Source organism: Pollachius pollachius (assembly GCF_949987615.1).
Source record: "Pollachius pollachius genome assembly, chromosome: 5".
In the NCBI taxonomy this organism is placed as follows: Eukaryota; Metazoa; Chordata; class Actinopteri; order Gadiformes; family Gadidae; genus Pollachius; species Pollachius pollachius.
The window spans coordinates 23,136,939-23,159,311 of record NC_136938.1 but is presented as its reverse complement, the minus strand read 5'-3'; the positions used below and the strand labels follow the sequence as shown (position 1 = coordinate 23,159,311).

The following is a 22,373-nucleotide window of genomic DNA, read 5'->3' as shown; positions in this document are numbered from 1 at the left end:
AAATCATATTTGACAACAAAAGGATGCAATAATGGGTTTTCGAACCGGTGTTAGCCTTTAAATAACAAATTAAATGGTAGATATGTCAATTTAAGTTAATAACAAAAGGAAAATAGTTACATAGATGTCACAGAAGAAAATCAAAGCAGACGTGGACTGTAACTCAATATTCACTTGTCATTTATTGAGGCAATATATGTATTAATATATTCATTTAGAACATCTATAAAACACCCCTCTGTATAAATTATTCTACAGAAGAAGAAAAACATGGTAATGTACAGCCAGTCTTGGTTGGCAAGACATTTAGTTACAATAGGAATACTGAGAAGAGACCGTTCAGGATTGAAAGGCAAACAGACAGAGGTAAAGTGTTGAAGGAGATAGAATGTGGATTAAGTGCTAATTTCATTTCAAGGCCAAAATTGGGAAAAAACAAAACACCATAATCATAATAATTAAACTACGCAAGACAATATCTTAGACCTCATCTAGTGGCGTAATACTTTCTTGAAAGGGCCAGTGTCATTGCAAATTGAGCTTTATTAAAAACAGGCGGATCATCTTGCCGCAATAATGAATAAATGACTGATTTGGAAATCTTGTTTGTAAATGACTCAGACCCAGTTAGCACTTTGTGCAGGGAGTGTGCACGTTTCTGCAGTCAAAAGGAAATACATGGATAGTATAAAAACGGTTAAAACTGTAGGAAAAAAACTTTTCATAATTTCATAATTTTGTTTAGTGAAATGTCGTTTTTGGTCCAATTCAAATAAAAATCAAGAAAACACATTGATGACACAAATAATGACATGACAGAGAAATAACTCCCCAACTGACTTGATTTGGGATAGAGGCTTAGTCTGTTCACGTCACCAACTGGTAAAAAAAAACTAATCAGACAACAATAAAAAAAACACTTGTATGAGATTGCTGTTGAATCCGTGTTTACTTATCCGTCCTTAATGATATATAGAGGCTTCCGACAGACTGCACTGCATCTATTCTCGGGGGCGAGCCATCACTTGTTTATCTGCGTCCCAAGGACTTCTCAAATTGACTACAGGTTTATCAGCTTAGCCTAACCAATAGAATACTACTTATCTGACCACTTGATGCGAGACCAAAACAGCAGAGTAAATAATCTGGACTGGGTGACACACGTGTTATAGTACGGGTAATACAGTGGGGACATTTTACATTCACATGGGTTTCATTTCAACCGGAATTCACATTAGACATGAAACCTCCAAGATTACATTACGACATTGGGATTTTACATTCCATAGTGGTTTGAACAGTTCTGGTGTTGTACTGCAAATGTATAATCAAAGAAAACAACAAAATGTAATATATGTTCACTATGCTGTTGGGACTCAAACCCACCCACGGCCCGACCAACCGTCGACAACAACAGAAAGTGCGAGAAGAAAGAAAAAACAACCTAGGTGCTCATCCGTGTTTGGTAGTAGACACCTAGGCTTCAGTGCAATACAGACAGACAGACAGACCCCCCCCCCGCCTTCCAAGACAAAGGACTTAAAATAGTAACAGTGAAGACCCTGAACGGGTCCACTATCTAATGGATAGGTGGGGCAGACCTAACCATGAGGCGTGCCACAGAACCCATGTTAACACACGAGAGAGAGAAAGGAAGGACAAAGAGAGAGACAAGAAAGAAAAAGAGAGAAAGAAAAAGACAGAGAAGAGAGAGCGAGACAGACGGACAGAGACACAGAGGGAGAGAGGAAAATAGAGTGCGTCATGGCCCATGAACACATGCAAACTTTACTCTAAGTAGCAATAATCACAAGGGCTGCCTACCAAAAGTTTGGGGTTGAAATGTCAGGGAAAAACACACCAATGATGTTTCAAACAACAGTCTGTTGATGTTTGGAGTGTGTGTGGTCAGACTTAACAGAATTACCCACCTGTATTTTTAGTTGTCAGCTATAACGTATGAGCATTCTTTGGAACAAGGCGTTCAATCCATTCACGTGGAATGCCTGTGGCTATGGGTGAAAGGCAGGGGGCAGCACTGAGCAAGAGCCAAAGGCGCATGGATTCATTTTCCATTTTGATTGGGTTAAGACTCGACTTGGAGTCCCTCAGCCCTATTAAGGCCTCGTAAGGCCTCCTAGACACAGAATTCATGCACTTTATTGTCTACTTCCGGAAGGAACGACTTGCTTTTCTCTGCGGTAGTAACAAAGACAAATGAAGAACATTCACCTGACCTGCAGTGATTCAGTGAAACATAGTTATTGACGTGATAACAATGTGCGAACAAGGTGTATATGTGCCAAAGGTTCCCAGGGTGAAATCAGTAAAGACCGCAGGGAGGTTTTGCTCACAGGCTTCTGAAAGGGCCGACGGTGAAGCTATCCGAAATCGGTTGAAGCACCGGAAATGTACAGTTTGGGTGACTGCTCCTGACATTAGATTCGCTGCCCCGACAACCCAAGGTAGGACCCAGCCTTCTACCCCCCCTGGAGTTCACGGGCTCTAGCCGGGTTACATTTCCTATGGATGGTGTTTAGTCATAACCAGAGGTTCACGATACAAGGACGCTACCAACCCTCAAGCTATTCTTCTTTTTAAAAATCCAAAACGTCTTTTGGAATACTAAGGCTTGTTCGATTCTTCGGCTCAAGAAGAGAAACGTTTTGGAGGCTTGGGGCCACCGGGCCCCCTCGTGGGGCCCCCTGGGCTCACTGGGGCAAGGGGACGATGACGTCCACGTAGTTGATGGGGAAGAAGCCGGACTCGCCACTGATCATGCCCTCGTACCAGTTCTCGTCAATCTGGTTGGTGAGGATGATGAGGTCGCCCTCCTTGAAGCCCAGCTCGCCCGCGTTCTCCGGCTCAAAGTTGTACAGCGAGCGGCAGCACGGCTGGTCGGGCACCTCGGACACTGTGGCGCCCCCCAGAGGAGAACAGGGGGAAAGAGACAAGAAGAGTTCATGAGGAGAGGAGGAAAGCCGTGCACACCCTTTTACTTTGTGGATGAAGATAAGGCCAGAGCAAAACGAGATGAATAACATGAATGGATGAGCGAATAAAAACATGAATAAATGGAGATGTAAAAACTGTCCTAACATGATCATGATAAAAATAAATCCCTGAATTACAGTGCTTCTATTTTCTACATGATAATCAATACATGATGACTGCAAAAATATATGTATCTATCTTCCACATTCAGAAATTTGATGCTTGTCACCCCAGAAGATTAGATTGGCTGATGCATGATTTAGACGCTGGCTGAACAACCTAGTATCATGTTGTGTGTGTGTGTGTGTGTGTGTGTGTGTGTGTGTGTGTGTGTGTGTGTGTGTGTGTGTGTGTGTGTGTGTGTGTGTGTGTGTGTGTGTGTGTGTGTGTGTGTGTGTGTGTGTGTGTATGACTCACGGTGGGAGGTGCCGTTAGTTGCGGGGCTGTCAGGCCAGGACAGAGGGGCGGAGGTGATGTGATGGTCTGATGGGGTAACGCATGGAGAGATGAGGCAATGGTTAATGAGGCCAGCACAAGCGCAAACAAACACAAAAGACACAGACACCAGCTGATTCAATTGTCTGTACAAAAATTATTCATTATGGTGGCTTCCAAATTTGGTCACTAGGTGGCAGCAAAAGCCAACAGTAAAAGGGTTTGAAAAAAAGATGTACAATCCACATCCACCTGCCAAACCTCTTCCTCAACTCAAAGCTCACGCGGGCTGCCAGGTTGAGGAAACTTAACAAACACGACAAAGACAAGCCGAGTGTAGCATTCTATTTTGAGACGATCTCAGTTATTCTGTTCCGGGAGAAAATGGGAAAAATGGGAGAAAATGGACGCTGAGTCCTACACTGTGAATCGATCAGCTGATCTACATCTTTATATATATATTTATTTATTATTATTCACATCTTATAAATCATGTGGCATCCATATTGAAATCCTTCTGGGCACCTGGCTATCTCAGTCTTTCAAATGCAACTCCAAGAATTACCCAAGAGTTTACCAGTATTATGACTTGGTGTGTTTCCTTAATCTCTGATGACTATGGTCGTGTTATGATTTAGCAAAAAACCTTTGTTACAGATTATACCTCAAAACATATACAAATAAACATAGAATCAGCGACACTTACTTTTCCCATTGATTGTCTGGCTGATCTGGATATCTGCAAGTAACAATGGGACAAAAATAGATAACATTTTTTTAGCAGGACAGACTTTTCAGATAAGTGTTCAGCCCAAGATAAAACTGCACATGTCGAATAGTTTCTACAGACAACCAATGACACAACATATAACACAACACACGCACAAATAGATACATCAGTGGTCTTGGTAGGGGATGACCAGGCTCAGTCTCATACATGATAACAAATCCAGCATCTTAAAAACATGTCCTAGCGTGTAGTTGATAAGTAAAGGTGCACAGTCAGAACTACCATCGCTAGATAAAAAATAAAAGTACCTATTTGTATAGCATCTTATTCTAGCTAGCTTTGTTGAACACGGGGAATGGGTTGAATTGCTAGTGCATGGCATCCTTACTGTACTGACAGCGATAAATTGCTTCTCCTTCTTCTGACAAATGTACTTATTGTAAATCGGTTGGAATAAAATTCCCATGCCCTGAATGTAAAAAATGTAAACGTAAATGCTAGATCAGTAGGCGTCGGCTGCATGTGGCGGTACCTGTCGACTTGATGGAGGAGCTGTAAGACAATCCGTTGTGTTGGCTGCCGTCGTAGCTGTCGAAGGTGCTCAGGATGGGCTTTGGTTTGAACACGCGCTTGGGCCGGCTGTTGGCTGTAGCTATTCTGTGAGGGAGAGAAACAGCCACATCGACCTTAAGTGTCATTAATGTCATGTATAGAGGCGAGGCACAATGGAGCCCACGCCTTTTGGGGGGGAGACACCTGATTTGAAGTTTAACGCATTTAGAAACACAAACACAAAAAAATACAGACGAATATAACATGGACTTCAACAAAACCTGCCTAGGTTAAAGTAAACAAGTGAGGACTATGCAGCTAAACTACCCATCTCTCTATCAATGTGTACTACTTTACCCATGGATCTTAACCATTACACTTGGTTTCCAGAAAGGGTTGTGTAATTCGTAATCCAACACAATGGCTTATTATAGTGGCATTTTGTGTCCATTATTGTGATACAGGTATCAAATATCAACCGTGAAATACCAAGCCAAACACCAAGGATATCCAAAACCATTTAACTATTGAGAGATATTAATATCACTGATACACCTCTCTAAACTACAGGGATATGTCTACACAGTAGAACTAGAGGTGAGTGGACAGACCATCAATAAACTGTTTCCCTTCGTCAGCCATATTGAAGTGTGCTTGTTTGCCCGACGATAGCAGAGGTTACATGCGAAGAGTGTCGAAAGACAAGGACAAGGTCTGCGTAATGCTATCGTTTCTCAGGGGAAGGTTAGCATCTGAGCGTGAGGAAGACGACACAGCAGAACGGTTCCGCCCACTGCCCCGCTTTTCCCGTTGGACCAATGACCCCTGTTGTGGTTTTATTCACCTCTTTTGTAGATTCCCACTGAGTTCTTCCAGGATGTTGGTGGACTGTCGATGGTATTCTAGAGCGGCCTCGATCAACGCAGACAACTGGGTCACCTGCTCCACCTGTGGAAAACCAACAACCCACACAGAATATTAAAAACGAAACAAGCAATGCAACCCCCACCAACACACCTTTTCACAGGGGAGAAGCAAATCATGAAAACCGCAACAGCAAGCGACACCAAACTGACGTCATTCTCCAAGAAGTTGAACATGCTCCTCTGCGCCAGGTCTTTGCTCTCCTCGAACTTGTCCACCGCCTGGCGGATCTCCTCGTCGGGCATCTTGCCCTGCCGCTTCTTCTTGTAGTCGAAGTCTAACCGCCGGCCCTCCATCTTCTTCAGGTGGTGCTGTGGCAGAGGGATAACTCTTAGTAAGAGTAGCACATGGGACTGTGAGAGCTACTGGGTCGCCTCTGCGACCCGAATTTTGTTTTAATTTACTTTATTGTTGTTTTTTAATGGTTTGGTTTGTATCTGTTCTGTTTGCCATGTGGTGGCAAATATATATTAATATCATCACTTATTATATTCAAATATACAAATATAAATTGATACTTTTAAAACAACCTATCACTCTTCTTCATAAGAGTTTTTCTTCAATATCGGAAAATCATTGAAAACAAAATGTCATTGATAGAGGAGCTGGTCGGATCCACATCTTGAAAAGGGCCTCTGTACGCGGGCCGTACCATGATCTCCTTGAGGTCCTTTTCCTGGAAGTTCTGCAGCGGGTCGATGAAGTTCTGCTTGACGTTGATGTCCAGCCCGTCCTTCACGTCGCCCATCTGCCTCATGGCCTCGCCCATGTCCACCAGTGCACTGCCTGAAGAGAGACGGGCATAAGCTTATACTACTAGTCACTACTGTTCACTATTTAGTCATTCTGCAGACACTTATCCAAAGCCACTTAACAGGGACTCCGATACATGCCGTCAAGGAGCACGTAGGGATAAGGCATCTTTCTCACGAATGTCAACAACAAGGCTGCAGCAGATGTTCTGATGTACACTACACTGCACTTTATTGAGGAACCAGTAGATGGCAGATTTGAGGTTAGGAAATGAGTTGCTAGCTAGCAGGCATGTGATGGGTCTATGAAACTAGACATTGGAAATGATTTGGTCATTAAGCTGACCAGGTGGGAATTGCGTGCACCGATTAGTACCCTGCATTAATAGCTAGTCAAATATTAACAAATAAGGGAATTCATCTTTACATAATTGACATAAATACGGTAGGTAAATAAATGAGGTTTGGCCCATCTCAAAAGGGTAAAAAAATACATTTAAAACCTAAGAGTGACACAAACAGCAGAACATTCAGGATGTTTTGCAACGTTATGGCATACAACTGTAGCCTTGTTTCACTGAGCTTTTCTTATCTGCAGTTTTATATGTGGTGTCGTCACACGCGATTATACTTTGTGACGCACTCCACAGTACTGAACTGGGATAAAGGTAAGGGGTGGTCTAATCCAGGGTAGGGGAATTTGTTTTAAATTGTCATCATGGACAATCGTTTAATCCTGATTTAATCTTAATTGTTGCCCTGGGGAAACTTAATGTCTGATTTGCATTGCATGATGTTTACACTACGGCACCGGACGTGCAGACACACGCCAACTTCAGGTCAAACAGGATTTGGAATTTGTGGAGCTAAGTCCAACAGGAAACAGGAAAAACATGTAAATACTGCCAAATGATGGCACGTCATCATTTGGCACCGTGTCATCCTGATATATAGACCTTGATGAGGTTAGATCGCACAGAGGTTTCTCCCACTCGAAACCAAACGTGCCATGTCATGCTTGGTTCACACATCCACTCCACGTAACCCCTGATATATGCCTAGCTCTGTTCCCTTTGGGCTCTTTCCCTTCAAACTGGGTTTTAAGACACACTGTACAAGTTTTCACCAGAACCCTTCTGAATACTTGACTCTTTTTACTATTTTGGTAACAGTATGTTTTTTTAATTTGTATTAATTTATGTTTTGTTCTGTTTCCCGTGTCTATTGTGCATATTTTCCATCTGTCCTGTTATGCCCCAAAAAAAGGTTGTAATGTAACAAAAAATGCGGTTTGATTGGATATTATGAATGGGAGTGTTGGGGTGCAGGGAGCGGGAGGTACCGTAGACTGAGCCCTCTCCCAGCTCCTGGCCGTAGCGCAGCATGCAGTCCCCCAGAAGGCCCTCTGTCTGGGGGTAGCCGGTGGTCTTCACCTGCCCGCGCATCTTAGACATCGTGTTCAGCATGCCCAGCTTGGCTCTCGAGGCTGGGGGCACACACACACACACACACACACACACACACACACACACACACACACACACACACACACACACACACACACACACACACACACACACACACACAAACAGTAGATAGTTTAGTTTAGTAGAATTTCTGGTTTACATAAATGTAACAGTTAAAAGCAAAAGTAAGTATTTGTGACATAATAACATTGAGTGGACTTGATCATTCAAAGAGAGGAAATATGACAGAGAAATAGCAGATGAGAAGCCCAGCCATGGTACCTGGATTAGGCTGGAGGTATTCTGTCGTTTTGGACAAGAGGTCAAACACAGACTTGTTGGTGACCTCAATTTTCTAAGAAACAAAAAGCATTAATTTAAAACGGACCTTGCCATACACACATTTTTTTTTATTGTTTAATACAATTGTTGTGGGGCCATCGACTCACTCTCTCCATCTCCATGAAGTCTTCATCCAGCTTCGTTCCCTCAGTCCCGCTTATCTTCTCACTCAATAGCTATGGTGAGAAAGAGAGACCAACAGACAGACAGACAGACAGAGAGAGAGAGAGAAAGATCCATGAGTAAAGACAAAAGAAGAAACTATTAAAGACACAAAACTGTCTTATTTAAGAACATGGGCTCATGTCCAATGCGTGGCCCAAACCTCAGAGTAGAGCCACTTAACCCTCCTCCCTAAGCCCAATGGCAGAGAGACTGTGCTCCCGTCATGTTTAAGGAGATTACAATTCTGTGCATTTATCCAAGGGGTTAATTCAGACGGCATACAGCCAGACGGCATAAAGCCAGACGTCTGCTAGTGAAAGTAGGGTACAAGAAAGCCTCACGATTTCCTGTTGTACAATAAACTCTCACACACACACACACACACACACACACACACACACACACACACACACACACACATTATTTGGGTATTTCTTGTGAAGCAGCACAATGCTAAATATATCCTACATTTAAGAAAATTTGCTTACAGTTTTTAACCCAATGTTCCAGTTGTACCCCATGGCTCTCTCAATGTCATGAATCAAAGATAACTGTCAGGGGAGAGTATGATGGCAAGTATGCTCGAGACAATTATATGCAACACAATAAATGAAAAGGCTTCCCACAATGTTTAGTATTCAAACACACCCACTTTTAACAGGATGCTCTTTGTGTGTGTGTTTTGTATTCCACGGTTAAAGAGCATTTAACTCATTGATAATCAACTTGACTTTCTCGCTGCAGCACAATGACCAGGAAGTGAGGGGGGAAATAAAGGAAACCTTGGTTCTGGTTCGCCAACCGCTAACCACACATGTCCCGGAAATGACTCAACGCCAGCGATTGTGAAATGAATCAATGGACAACTGTCCAGATTTTACCTTGTAGTAATCTAAAGTCATACGAGTGCTCACGTATTCAAAAGCTAATATTCCAAGTGCAGAAAGAAAGAAAAAATAACAAAATCAAGTAGGGGGGAAATCTATTAGATTAGGGGCACTGACAACTGCGGTTTGAACAAGATGCAGTTCACAAGATTTAGTGTGGTTGAAATAATATGAAATGGGAGGCATCGCCATGAAACCCTTAACCAACCGTCTCCTCTAATGCACCTGGGGTCTTCGGATCGTGCTCTGTTATCAGAGCTGTAAATAGGACTGGGTCATTAACATAACGTACAACCCAAGTGCGTAAACATAGAGTCGCCGACATGCAACACGCCCGCTCTGTGCAGGATGCTACTTTTCTCAGAGTGATGCAATTAGCGGCTTGGCTAACAGCGGAAGAGTGTCCCACGAGTGTGGAGCCGGCTGGGAGCACCTTCCAGGGAGACTCGGGGAACGGTTCCAGGGGAACGGCTGAGGAAACGTACATAACGGTCTGATTTGCTGCTAATGTTTGCAATAGAAACGCATGTGAGACTGAAGACAATTCTCCCATCAATGTATCGGTATATAGAAACGAGCTGCTAACCATGTGAGAGCAAGTGCTTAAAGGGTTCTTTAATAGAAGATTTCCAAGACACTATTATAAATACTTTGAATATTCATATTGATAAAGATTGTTTTAACACACAGAGCCGGCAGGGTAAACACAAACATATCTAGCTTATTATACAAACTATTCCTTAAAATCGGACAGGATTAGCATCTAACCCAAACACGTTGTCTCTGTATGCTGCTGCTCTTGTACACTGTGGAGCTGAAAGGAGGCTACAGCATGTTAATGTAATGAGTCACACTGTCTGCCTGCCTGGACAACCATCCATCCATCACACCTCTGTAATAAGAATCCATTAGAATACATGAGACATATGCTTTTGTCTGTAGGCCGAACCAAGAGACACTGATTAGCATGTCGGGGCTAGGTTCAGAGGAGAGCGTACAAAGTCAAAAGATCAGAATTGCAAATAGGAGGCCAAAAAAAAAAAAAGCCGTATACTATTAAGTATACATGATACTAAAGCTGGGATGTGAAGGCATTAGAATGATTAATATTTCAGGTTAATTACGTCCATTTAAAACATTGGATCACCGTTGCAACTGTTGTCAGTTTAATGAGCAATATCCAGACACCAATTAAATAGAAAGCCAGCATTGTTCATTCTTAAACATAACCAAATTGTCTTCGACCGCAGGCAATGAATACAAACGGCATCGGGGCTCCGCAAACCAATCAGGTAGACGAATAGCCACGAGGCCACCGATAATATCGGCACGTTGCCGGGACAACGTGCCGATATTCAATCACCCTGTGCTCCCTCAAGTGCAGCCCGTGAAATGTCAGACATCTATCCCGTAGTCACAACAATGTCGCTCTCTGCTCCTCCAAGGCGAGGAGCAGAGAGCGACATACCGGAGATGATGCACAGGCCTTCCGAGTTTATATCAGCTCAACGCATACCAGACAAGTAATTTAATGACAAACCATGGGACATATATGTATAAGAGAGAGAGAGTGAGAGTGAGTGAGTGAGTGAGTGAGTGAGTGAGTGAGTGAGTGAGTGAGTGAGTGAGTGAGTGAGTGAGTGAGTGAGTGAGTGAGTAAGTGAGTAAGTGAGTGTGTGAGAGAAAGAGAAAGAGAAAGAGAGAAAGAGAAAGAGGAAGAGAGAGGTATGAGGAAAACGCCCCGGGCCCTGACACAGAGAACACCGAGCTGCAGGCAAGGAATTTGACTAGGAGCATGGATAGGATGACAACAACAACCACAAAAGCGACAACAGCGGCAGTGCTGCTGGGACAACAACGCAGACAGCTGGGCCTCACATGTTCCTCAGGCGTGCCTGAATGGCTCAGTGTTCAGGCAGGAATGTGGCCCCTGTGATATGAATGGCACACCGATATGATATAATAGCATTATTACATGGGTAGTGATTATGGAATCTGTAGGGTTTGTGTGCAATACAGTGAGCAAAAACATGATAAGACACTTAAGGGCTGATCATGGTTCAACGTTCACTTAACGCAACGACCACGCGGACGCTTCGACGCAGTCATGAACCTTTATGGTTCTGCGTCGGGTTTTAGTGAGCTGACCAATCACAGCCCTTGCTGCTGCGTCGTCTCGACGGAAGGTTACCATTTTTGGGAGGCGCATGTCCGGCCCTTGAGGTGGACGCGAGGAGGGTCCGCAAGGACGTAAGTGGTCCTTAACCCCCTTGCGTTGCGTGAACGTCGGACCATAATCAGCCCTTTACTGTTTTACAAACCAGTATTGTAATAGTGTGGGGGGGGTCATACTCAAATCCCCGTCCAGTCTACCTCGAGACATCCATGTGCAAGATGCCCAGACCCCCTCCCAGCTCCTAAATGACATGCATCATTGGAAATCACTATGTTGCCTTCGATAAACAAGTTTGTGAAGAAATAGTAATCGTGGGAAGAGAGATGAAGTCAAAATGTCTGTCTGTCCGTATGTACTGCATGTATGTATGTGACATGATAAGCAGTTGCACAAAGGGGTCTTAAAGGAAACCATTGAATGCAACAGGATATAAGGGACAGGTCTTGTAGAACAATGACTGCTGGTCCAAAAGCCAAATAATCAATGACAAGCTTTCCTGTGTTTTATTATATTCTAAGAAGGCAGTACCTCTTCCCGGACTAAGGACCCCATTTCCCCCTGAGCTACACTGCCTCTGTCGCAATACTCTGTTGTTATCTATGTGTGCAGTTGTTTCGAAAATAACTGTGGGGAAAATCACAGTGTTGTTGGTGCTCTGGAAGAACGTCACTTTTGAAAAGGACATCACAAGGAGTGGCTTAGTCACACATGTTTGTATTGAAGGCAGAGTCCCTGTTTGAACCCAGTGTCGGTGGACAATCTGAGTACACAACAGAGCAGACACATTCTCCACACCAGTTGAGTCCTAATCTGTAACATATTAACCACAAATGACATCTTAATTGTAAATGCAGCACTGCATTCTTAAAATGTAAAATGTATTAGATTAGCATTGTCGTCAATGTTGCCATACCTCATTCACGTTCAAACTGAAGAATAAGCACAAACCATATTGTTTACCGCCAGGTATGAGGGCTGATCATTCAGAGCCATCTCGACATCTTTGGCGTCGTCACACGGGTCCACCCTGATCGATTCAGTTCATAGCTCAAAATATCTTTGTTCAGATATGTACAGAGGATGATAGATGATACATTCAGAGGATGATACATTCAGAGGATGTATCATCCTCGTCATCATAGCTGACCTAACACTGACACCCCCCCCCCCCCCAGCCCACACACATACACACACACACACACACACACACACACACACACACACACTGTGTGTGGGTACAACAAGTGGGTCGGAGTCTGGTTTAATATTGACCTACTCAGTCTGAGGAAAGCAGACTGCCATCTCTAAAATTTCTAGGACGCAGTCAAAAGGAACTGCTCAATAAATGACAAGTGATCTAACAACTAACTAGTGAAAATAAAGTCTTAGTTGGATTTGTGTCATTGAGATAAGGCCGTAAATCTCTTCCTGGACTGCTTTTTTCTGATCGGTTTCATATTATTTTCACTGATATCAAGATGAGTAGACATGTGGCAGCTTGGATGTAGTTTTAGGCAATGATGGACCCAAAAATAGACAACAGTTTAAACTTAAGCCCCTTTTACATATGCTACCCTGAACTGGAACCATCTATACATTTCCCGGAGTAGCTGAACGTGAGAACACAAATGTCTGAATGAGTTGGACAGGACATTAAAGATTAATTCCCTGACAGCTCCAGAGTACAAAGTCTGTACTATGCCTGATTAAGCCCATGTGTGAATAGAGCAGGTCATTGCCCATATAGTTCACAGCGATAAGATCCTGTTCTGAATACTCCAGTATATAAGGGGGTGGTAAATGCAAAGAAGGATTACAAGAAGAAATATTTACAGCAAACGTTGATTATGTTTCACTTATGCGCCTAGCACTAAAATCAGAAGAATAAGATATTGTGGATATTACATCCAAATCCATGAGGTTTTGATATCAACGCAAAAAACGTCCTTTTCGATGAGTCTGTGAACTTGTGCTCAATCTTCGATGTGCTGTAAACACAACACTGTGTTTTCCGGCTGACATATTATGTCATGTCCTGCATCCTGCACACTCTTCCCAGGAATAAGCCCTCGCCTAAAACAAACAAGAGTATTTCCAGCATGTGAGATTGCGTCTGACATGAACAAATTCCTGTTGTGTGCTCGTGTGTGAGAGGGCAACCGGACAATGTCCGGTCCTGATTCTCTGGATAATATCCAGAGAATCTGGACAGAGTTCATATGTTAAAATAACGGTTTTAGTAGTGATATAATAAAAAAAGTGTTTCCAGAAAACACTGGTGATACAAACTATCGATTCATAGCTGCAGGGTTTGGCATAAGCCTGCACGATACTGCAAAAAAAGTATTTTAACTAACCTCAAAAAACAATATTTCTTAGTGGAACTAAAATGGCAACATCACCTCTTCCATTCGTGTTCAGTATGGAACAGAGCCCTGCCGGTCAGTGAGGACGTGTTCCAGTCCTGCAGACTTAAGGGTGTTGTTGTGCTTCAGAGTTGTGCTTTGTTGTCGTGCCTCCCCTCTTTGTGCCAAAGAGGGGAGGCAGCAGGCACTAGGACGGGCACTAGGTCTGGTACGCAGCTGACAGCTGGATGGCCAAACGACCAGTGTCGGGGCAGCAGATGAGAGGGTCTATGCTCTGGTGGTAATCCAGACGGACGTAGCCTGTAGAAGTTGCCATTACAGCTGCAATTAGCCCGCGTTAGCCGAGAGAGAGAGAGGGGGGGGGGGGGGGGGGGGGGGCATTTTAAAAAAAGGTAGCAGTCGATGGCGATGGGTCGGTGAGCAAACAGGGGTCGAAGAAACAGAATCAACATCAAGATGTTTGTTTTTATAAGTTCAGATCAAAGACGTCGGAGGCTATTGTGCGTCTGATTATGATTATTTGTTTGACAGTGTTCTGAAGAGCCGTGTGTTCCTCGTTTTTACCCCTTGATGTCAGCCTTCCTGTGGCCTGAACACAATGCCTTTCAAGTGTCTTCAGAGGGGTGGCGGAGAGATGGAGGGATAGGGAACGCTCTCGCTCTCTCTCTCGTTTCCCTCCAGAGAAGTGTGTGTGTACACCTGTTGCTGCACGGAACAACACACACAGCGTGACGCCTTCTTGCCTCCAAGAAAAGTTTACGCTGAACTTTTCAACACTGCTTCAGGGTACAACACTGACTTGCGTGGAGCATGCTTTAGAGCCAGGCCAGTTTTCTCCTGTGTGTGGCTGCCTACCAATGAGCATATGTGAAACGTATCCCTGACCAGCTGCATGCACACTGCCCCAACAAACAACCACAAACAAAAACACTGTGAGCCAGAGCCATTGGTGGATTGCCAAACGTTGTTGGCAAACTCAATCAAGGTCGATAGTTTCTGGTGTTTGTTGGGCCCGTAGGGCAAGCACCCTAAAAGTGATGTCAAAAACGTAGAGATCAAAAGCAGCGTGGGCTTAGACCACGAGGTCATAGACGGTGAGGTAATAGACGTTGAGGTCAAAGGTCAAATACAGCGATGTGATAAGACATTGCGATGGAGGTAGGCAGTGTCCCAGACATGGAGTTCAAAGATAAAGAGGTCATCGAGGTCCCAGACAGTGAGGGGCACGCCCGATGATGCCATGGAGGCAGGTTACCACAGCGAGATCTGTCTGTACGGGACAGTTACTATCCCGGGCGTGATAATGGGAATTGAATATGAAATAACCAGCATAAGGTCATGGAGCTGATGGTGCTGACTCACTTGACCCTCTGACAAGTAAGCGTGTGTGGGGGGGGGGGGGGGGGGGGGGGGGGGGGGCTCTCTATCCCTTATCGCGCACACACATACACACACACACTTGTTGTTGAACTATGTCGGTATGGACCTGAATTCCTGCCACATAGCGGGTGGGGAAGAAAACAGCATGCCTCTTAATATCATGGAGAAGGAGAGAGGCGAGCATGCCTCATATATTAACGTTCACATGCATGGCCTCGCATAACTAGTTCCATGGCAGCCTCCTGGTGGGCTGAAGAGCCCCATTTCCCAGTGCCGGGCTCGCTTTGGGCGCGAGGATGAAAACTGTACACATGGATTCCATCTATTTGCACGAACCAATCTGCATACCATAACAAAGCCTGACAAGGTCCAGACACAACTCTCAAAACAATCATCTGGAAAGCCTTAAATAATGACAAAAATGGAAGTTTACCCAAGCAGACCCTAGGACGAATATCTGAGTTTGCATAGCGAGTACATGAGGTAGGAACAGAGCCATGCTTCTAAGTGGGTTATTTCTCCCTCCGCCCACTGTAAGACAGATAAGGGTGAATCAGGAGGTCGGGATGTAGATGGGCTGTTTGCTTAGGCTAGCAAAGAGCAGAAACATTGCCTTGGACACGCAGAGAACACGTAGCGCGGCGGTCTGCAGTACGAGCTCAGTGCTCCACATTCCTTTGCCTGGAGCCCTTACAACAAAGCATTGCTCTATTGCATTCACTGGTTACAACAATGTGTGTGTCTGCTTCTGTTGTAATAAAGCCCTACCCAAGGCTAATCTTTTGTGAGGATTTTATCAGTGTAAAACTATAAAACAACATTAGAGTTATGTGTGTGTGTGTGTGTGTGTGTGTGTGTGTGTGTGTGTGTGTGTGTGTGTGTGTGTGTGTGTGTGTGTGTGTGTGTGATAATGCAATGAAGTACGGAAGGTACTTAGTTACACAAAAGGCTTTTAGGCTCCACAAATGTGAGCCTCCTGGACACAAATATGCAATACTGCACACACACACACACACACACACACACACACACACACACACACACACACACACACACACACACAGGATCTGAAACTTCACACTATAACATGCATCCTTCTCAAGGAGACTCAGAAACGCTGACTATGCTGACCGCCTGAGTTCATGTGCAACGTGTTAATCATAGTCCCATCCATGGAGCACTTTGCAGTGCTCCCATCTCAGTGAGGTCTTGTCATCGTATCATCGGACACACTATACATTTCTCGTAAATCTTTTAATTTATGTGTACCTCATTAAAAAGGTATGCATTTAGATCCTTGGTTTTTGTTACAATAATAATAATAACAATAATTATGAATATAACCCAGCTTTCTCCCTTAGAAACATGCTAACTTGCTATCGTATTAAAAAACATATGTGTTTCATATACATTTTGTGGCAAGCACATTGCTCCTTTATATTCATATTGCTGTGCTGTTATTCTGCTATGACACCCACATCTCCCATCTGGGATCCATAACGGATAACTTATCTTCCATTGATAACATGTTTCCTAAACCTACATTGCCATTAGACTCAAATGTAATATAATGGCCTCCAGATGGTATTGCTTTTTCTTTGTCTGTGGTCCAGACTTACAAAGCGAATAGTCTTTAAGTAAGTCATTAGCTAATGTGGCTCATCTGGGTAGCTAGGGCTGTAAAGGCTAAGATAATGGTCTAGTGTTACATGTGAATGTTACTTCAGATGAAGAAAAAAAGCTATTCCCAGCAACGAAGGACTGACATTCGGAGTCAAAAAGCATTCGGGTGCAAGTATAGCCGAGAGAAATTTCTAGGAGAGCAGAATAAGCTTTCATATAATGACAAAAGAAAGTGACTCAGGTGATGCAGGGCCTCTGAGCACTACTTTTATGCAACGCCAATGATGCTAAAGTGGTACCCTAGATAATGAATGTCCTTATTACAAGGGAACATCCAGAGCATTGGTGTAAGTAGGCTAAAGGGGTAAGACACACGCTTGTACATCTCTACCCTCGTTTGAGCTCTTGGATTTGAATGACCGATGGGCCGGAAGGTTGGAGCGCGGGGGGGGGGGGGGGGGGGGAACAGCAGCAGAAAGGAAAGAGGTGATTCTGGAATAGTGATGATTACCTTTAGGAACTAGCTTTCGCATTGAACCACCGTTACACAATACTGGTGTAATGGTTAACCTTGCGTGTGTTGTCACATGTAGACAGCAGCAACAGCAGATCCCGGTTGTGGTGACAGGATGATAACAGGCTGGCCTGTGCCAGCGATGGCCAGCCTTGCGTTGGCGTTTCATGGAGAGAGTGATTAAATGTTTATGAGCTGAGCAGGACGCCTACCGTCGCCACGACCACCATCCCTCAAACATTTGCCCTCCCCCTAGCTTGCTCTTAAAAAATGGATGCACCCTTATAGGTGTTCTGTGTGTTCTGTGTGTTCTGTGTGCGTGTGATTTTTTTAACCATCGTCTTTTTTTTTCCCGGTCAGGGGTAGCTCCTTTGATCTCACGGACAAGACAGACGTAATGATAGTAATAGAATAACATTTGCGGTGGTATCAGATAGTACATTTTTAGACCAAATACGACGCCCTCACAGCTATCCTTCGGGCTGCAATTTGGTCCAAAATGGCAAAATTGACACAGAAAGTCCAAATGTCCTGCAAGGCTTCGGCTACTATTGAAATACCGGTAACCAATAAACTGCTCGCCTGAGTACAATGACTCTATGTAAACAGATGATGATAGTCTGATTCCACTGTTAGCACACCCAAAAATCTGCGGAGGACTTTAGACAGTGAGATGGCGCTAGGACATGTGTCATATGGGGGAAATGGATAACATTGAGGACTTCAACACATGTCATTTGCTGGATCATAGAAAGTCGTACTCGGGGTGAGTGGATGATAAATATGCAGCTACAATGGGTGTGTGTGGATATACACAGGCGTACATGTGAACCAGCCCCTAGTGATAACAGCTGGCTGTGTGTTTCCACAATGTGAAGTGTACACGTGAACAACAGGTTTTGAGTTATGGCACACCATGCCTTGGGTGAAACTCCATTCTGAATGATTTGTTCACTGCCTGCAATAGTGAGGTACCATTACAATAGGTAGAGAGATAGAGGTAGAGAGAGAGAGCGAATCCACAACAGGAAGTGGGCAGAGGATGGGAGGTCTAATATTCCACCCATTTTGATTTGGTCTCTCTCTCTCTCTCTCTCTCTCTCTCATTTGACAGGGATAAACAAGGCTTTGGGATGTGCACATTAACAGGACACACAGACCCCCCAACACAAACACATACACACGTACAAACACACACACACACACACACACACACACACACACACACAGGATGCTGACATTTAGCTGCGACCACAAGAGAATATATTCAGCCCGCTGAACAATCACAGTTATCTTTCATCATACAGCAGCCCATATTATCCCCAAGGGAAGATTTCTGTTGACGAACCGATGGAAATATTGTGTTCGCCGAGCGATGAATCAAACCCTTTATGTGTGGCCTTCTCTATACGTTCGTAAGGCCATACTCTGTTAGCATTAGGATGTCAACAACACAAGTGGTTTGATGAACTGACATTTACAACAAAGGACCATACAACTCAATACAGTGGGAATACTAAGGTATACAGCGCACACTGAAGGCAGTTACCAAAGGCTTTGTGCTTAATGAGTATTCATGCAGCCCGCAGAATAAAATTCAATCCAGTAACAAGCATTTGGCATGCAGCCAACAGTTTACGATTGCCAAGTTAGAAGTAGAGCTTTAGATGGCAGCAGGTGGGTCATTTTAACTGTTGATAACTGAGAACCAAAGTGCAATGCTTTGTTTAGACGGATGGACAAATGAACAGTTGAATAATGCAGTAACACTCTGACACAACGAGAAGGATCTAGACCTCGAAGACGTTCATCCCATATTCTGTCACTATCGCAACCACTTGAACCATCAACAATCCATAGTAGACGTGTCCCTGTTTCTGGTGGCCTACAATTGTTCTACTGGTATTCTAACACAGTGACACCACATGGGATTAACTCATCAACAGGCTACTCAGTGACCAAGTTCGAGATGATCGACAAAGACTTAATATTTAACAAGGAGATGATCTAACCCAGGAGCTTTTACAATACGATAGATCCTTCAGAGGCAAACACAGAGTTCAAAATCCTTTCTATGGAAACTTTCTATGCAAATGTCCTATTTTAATAATGGCCAGTCGTGCTATAAAGTAGGCTAGTGCTAATAGGCCTGGATGGATTGCCCCCCAGCTGTCTGAAAGTAGCCAGAAGATGACTTCATCTAAATCAACAATGGGTCTGCTCAGAAAGCTGTTTGGAATGACATCATGAGAAGCTTAAATGTTTATTTATTTTTTCGTATTAACAGACATTACAGACATCGATGATAGTTTAGGTGGATGAGACAGTGCCAAGAAGCTGTCATTGTTGTGATTGTAGGAAGAACAGCGCACCATACCTGACTGGCTTTGTGGAACTGCTTCTTGAACCCGGCGACAGACATCCTTCTCGGCTTCTCTCGGTCTCAAACCACTGGAGAACCGCCTGGATTAAACACACAAATATACCAGAGGAAGGGGAGGAAAACCAACGTTATGATGAGCCAAGCCCAAGGCGGTGCATTCATCAGCCTCCGAGGGTCGCCATACGGTGTGTGTGTGTGTGGGGGGGGGGCTGGCGTTGTGTTGTCGATAGGAGGAAGGTCTCTGTTCCTGCATCGCGGAGATGCAGCCTCTCTTCTCGAACGTGATTGGTCCAGAGCACATTGGGGCGGGGGCAGCGAGGGAGCTTGAAAGTAGTGCACGAAGAAGCGCCTCACTGCTCTACCTCTCATCATCATCATCATCATCATCATCATCATCATCGTCATCATCGTCATCAGCATCATCAACATTATCATCGTCATCATCGTCATCATCGTGTTCGTAACAAAGAGGTTGCATTGTGTTTTGGTTTCACTTCCTCCAATCAAATCCCAAAGTGGTGGTTTTCTGTATTGACACACTACCGCCATCTACCTTTTAAAATTGTTAAATACATGTAGTACCCCTAATCATCTAATAAGTGAGTGTAGAGCCCCCCATACGGCAGAAAATAAGACCCACATTTTTATGCTGACTAGCTTATTAGTTGCAAGGACGGACTGATAAAATACATATCATATTATGTCATTATTTGTAGCTAATAATTTTGACCAAACTATGATCAGGCACAAGCTATATTCTTTTTTTCTTTTTTTTTAATGACGGAAACTGCCTATCGATGAATGTTCATATTTATAAAATGACAGACTAGCTTGGACCTTCTGTCTAGTCACTCCCCTAGCTATGTTATAGGTCCAATTGCCCTGCCAACCACCTTTAACTGTATTGCATGGCCAAATCGAAAATGAATGTTGAATTATTTATCTGCTTTTTGGAGGGGGCAATGCGTACTTCCCATTTAGGCAGTACAGAACAGTAATTTGAGAAATAATTGCCATATAAATCAGGCGTGAATGGGCAGCCCATGCATCCCGCATGCATAGGAAACTAATTAGGCTACAGTGACCGAGGTCGCGCCTGACACTTGCAATCTACGCACAGACCACACGATGGCGTCACAGCTCTGGATATCCACATTGTGGGGGCAAACCTTTCACCCTGTCGGGATGCGAGTGGGAAAGTTAAACCGTTTTATTTTTGGAATAATCTGTATGAGCCTGTCTGAGGTTTGGTCGCTATGGTTTTGTTGTTTCGTAAATCATGGATTATTACTTAAATCGTTAGTTTTGTATCGTTTCATTTTCGACAATTCGACAAATAATTGTGCCTAGACTATACCAGTTCCACGCACAAAAAGACACGGCCACAGACGCACACACACACACACACACACACACACACACACACACACACACACACACACACACACACACACACACACACACACACACGCACACACACACACACACATACACACACAGGCACGTTAGCAAAAAAACGCAAACGCACGCACATACACGCACAGACGCACGCACGCACGCGCACCTCCGCTGTACTGCCTTGCGCAATGACAACGAGGAAGAACAAAAGTCATCTGCTGTCCATCTGGCCGCTGTGGCGAGGCCGTAAGCCCTAATACCCCCTACCCTCATATTCCTCAGGTTCCCAAGCACCCGTGGACAATCCATTCCATGCCTCTACTCCCCCAGCCCCCTTCCCACCACCACCACCACACCCAACACACACACACACCCCGCCGGCCCTCGATCCTCATCCCAGGACAGGGAAGACGTGGGGGATCTGGTGTCAGTGGCCGAGAAAGACCCCTCTCTCCCCACAGCAGCAGCAGCAGCAGCGGCAGCAGCAACATGTGTTAGAGCTGCAGTGGTGTTGCTCGGAGAGAGAGAGAGAGAGAGAGAGAGAGAGGGTTCGGTTTCACTGTTTGGGATTCTCACAGTAGTGCGTCCATATGCGCCGCTTTCCCAGGTGTCGGCTCGCCCGGCATCTGATGTCCCAGCGAGGAGACCCGCTGCTTTATTTCACGAGAGAGAGAAGTGAGAGATGAGCGTGAGAAAATCCACAAATGATATTTGTTATTAACTTGAAGGTTTTTTCCTTTTTTCTTTCCATCTTTTTTTTCACATCGGGACAAGAAGTAAAAGCACTTGAGGGCCCCGGGCCAATATCAGCTGCTCCGTCTTTGCTCTGCTTGTTCGGAATCCTTATAATAACAATATACATACTCTCTTATTATGTATGTGTGGATGTCGTTGAGCATTTATTCGCCATTGATCATAAAGTATTTGATGATACGTCATCAATGCAAGCCTTTTTGTTGGTGACTTATACGCGCGGTGCACGAGCCTAACGCGCTTTAGCGTGTATACACTTCCTCTTGCGAGGCGTCCATCAAATCCACAGTCAAATATTTTCAGAGGTCCCAACTGGTTAGGGAAGCATGATGAGCAGGAGTAGGCATGCACACCTCTAGTTCTGCCGGGGTCCCTGTTGAACAATGTCGCCTACATAGCGCGCAGGAACAGACTGAAATAATCCTTCTCTGAGTGGTGCTAGAGTCCTGCGCCACGATAAAGGACCGGGAACACTTGTTGAAAATGGCTTTTTGAAACTCTAAGTGACGATGAACGGCTTGCTAATGTACAGT

General features: G+C 44.3%; 1 protein-coding gene across 1 annotated transcript; it reads right to left on the bottom strand.

Moving 5' to 3' along the window:
* Positions 1-193: 193 nt before the first annotated feature.
* Positions 194-19,745, bottom strand: sh3gl3a (SH3-domain GRB2-like 3a). The gene is made up of 11 exons (XM_079736244.1): positions 19,684-19,745; positions 8,303-8,371; positions 8,136-8,208; positions 7,730-7,873; positions 6,288-6,421; positions 5,788-5,946; positions 5,556-5,659; positions 4,692-4,816; positions 4,136-4,168; positions 3,412-3,477; positions 194-2,914 (listed from the first exon to the last, which is right to left on the bottom strand). The coding sequence occupies exons 1-11, from the start codon at positions 19,726-19,728 to the stop codon at positions 2,712-2,714; spliced, it is 1,155 nt and encodes a 384-aa protein (XP_079592370.1). The 5' UTR covers positions 19,729-19,745; the 3' UTR covers positions 194-2,711.
* Between the last annotated feature and the right edge of the window lie 2,628 nt (positions 19,746-22,373).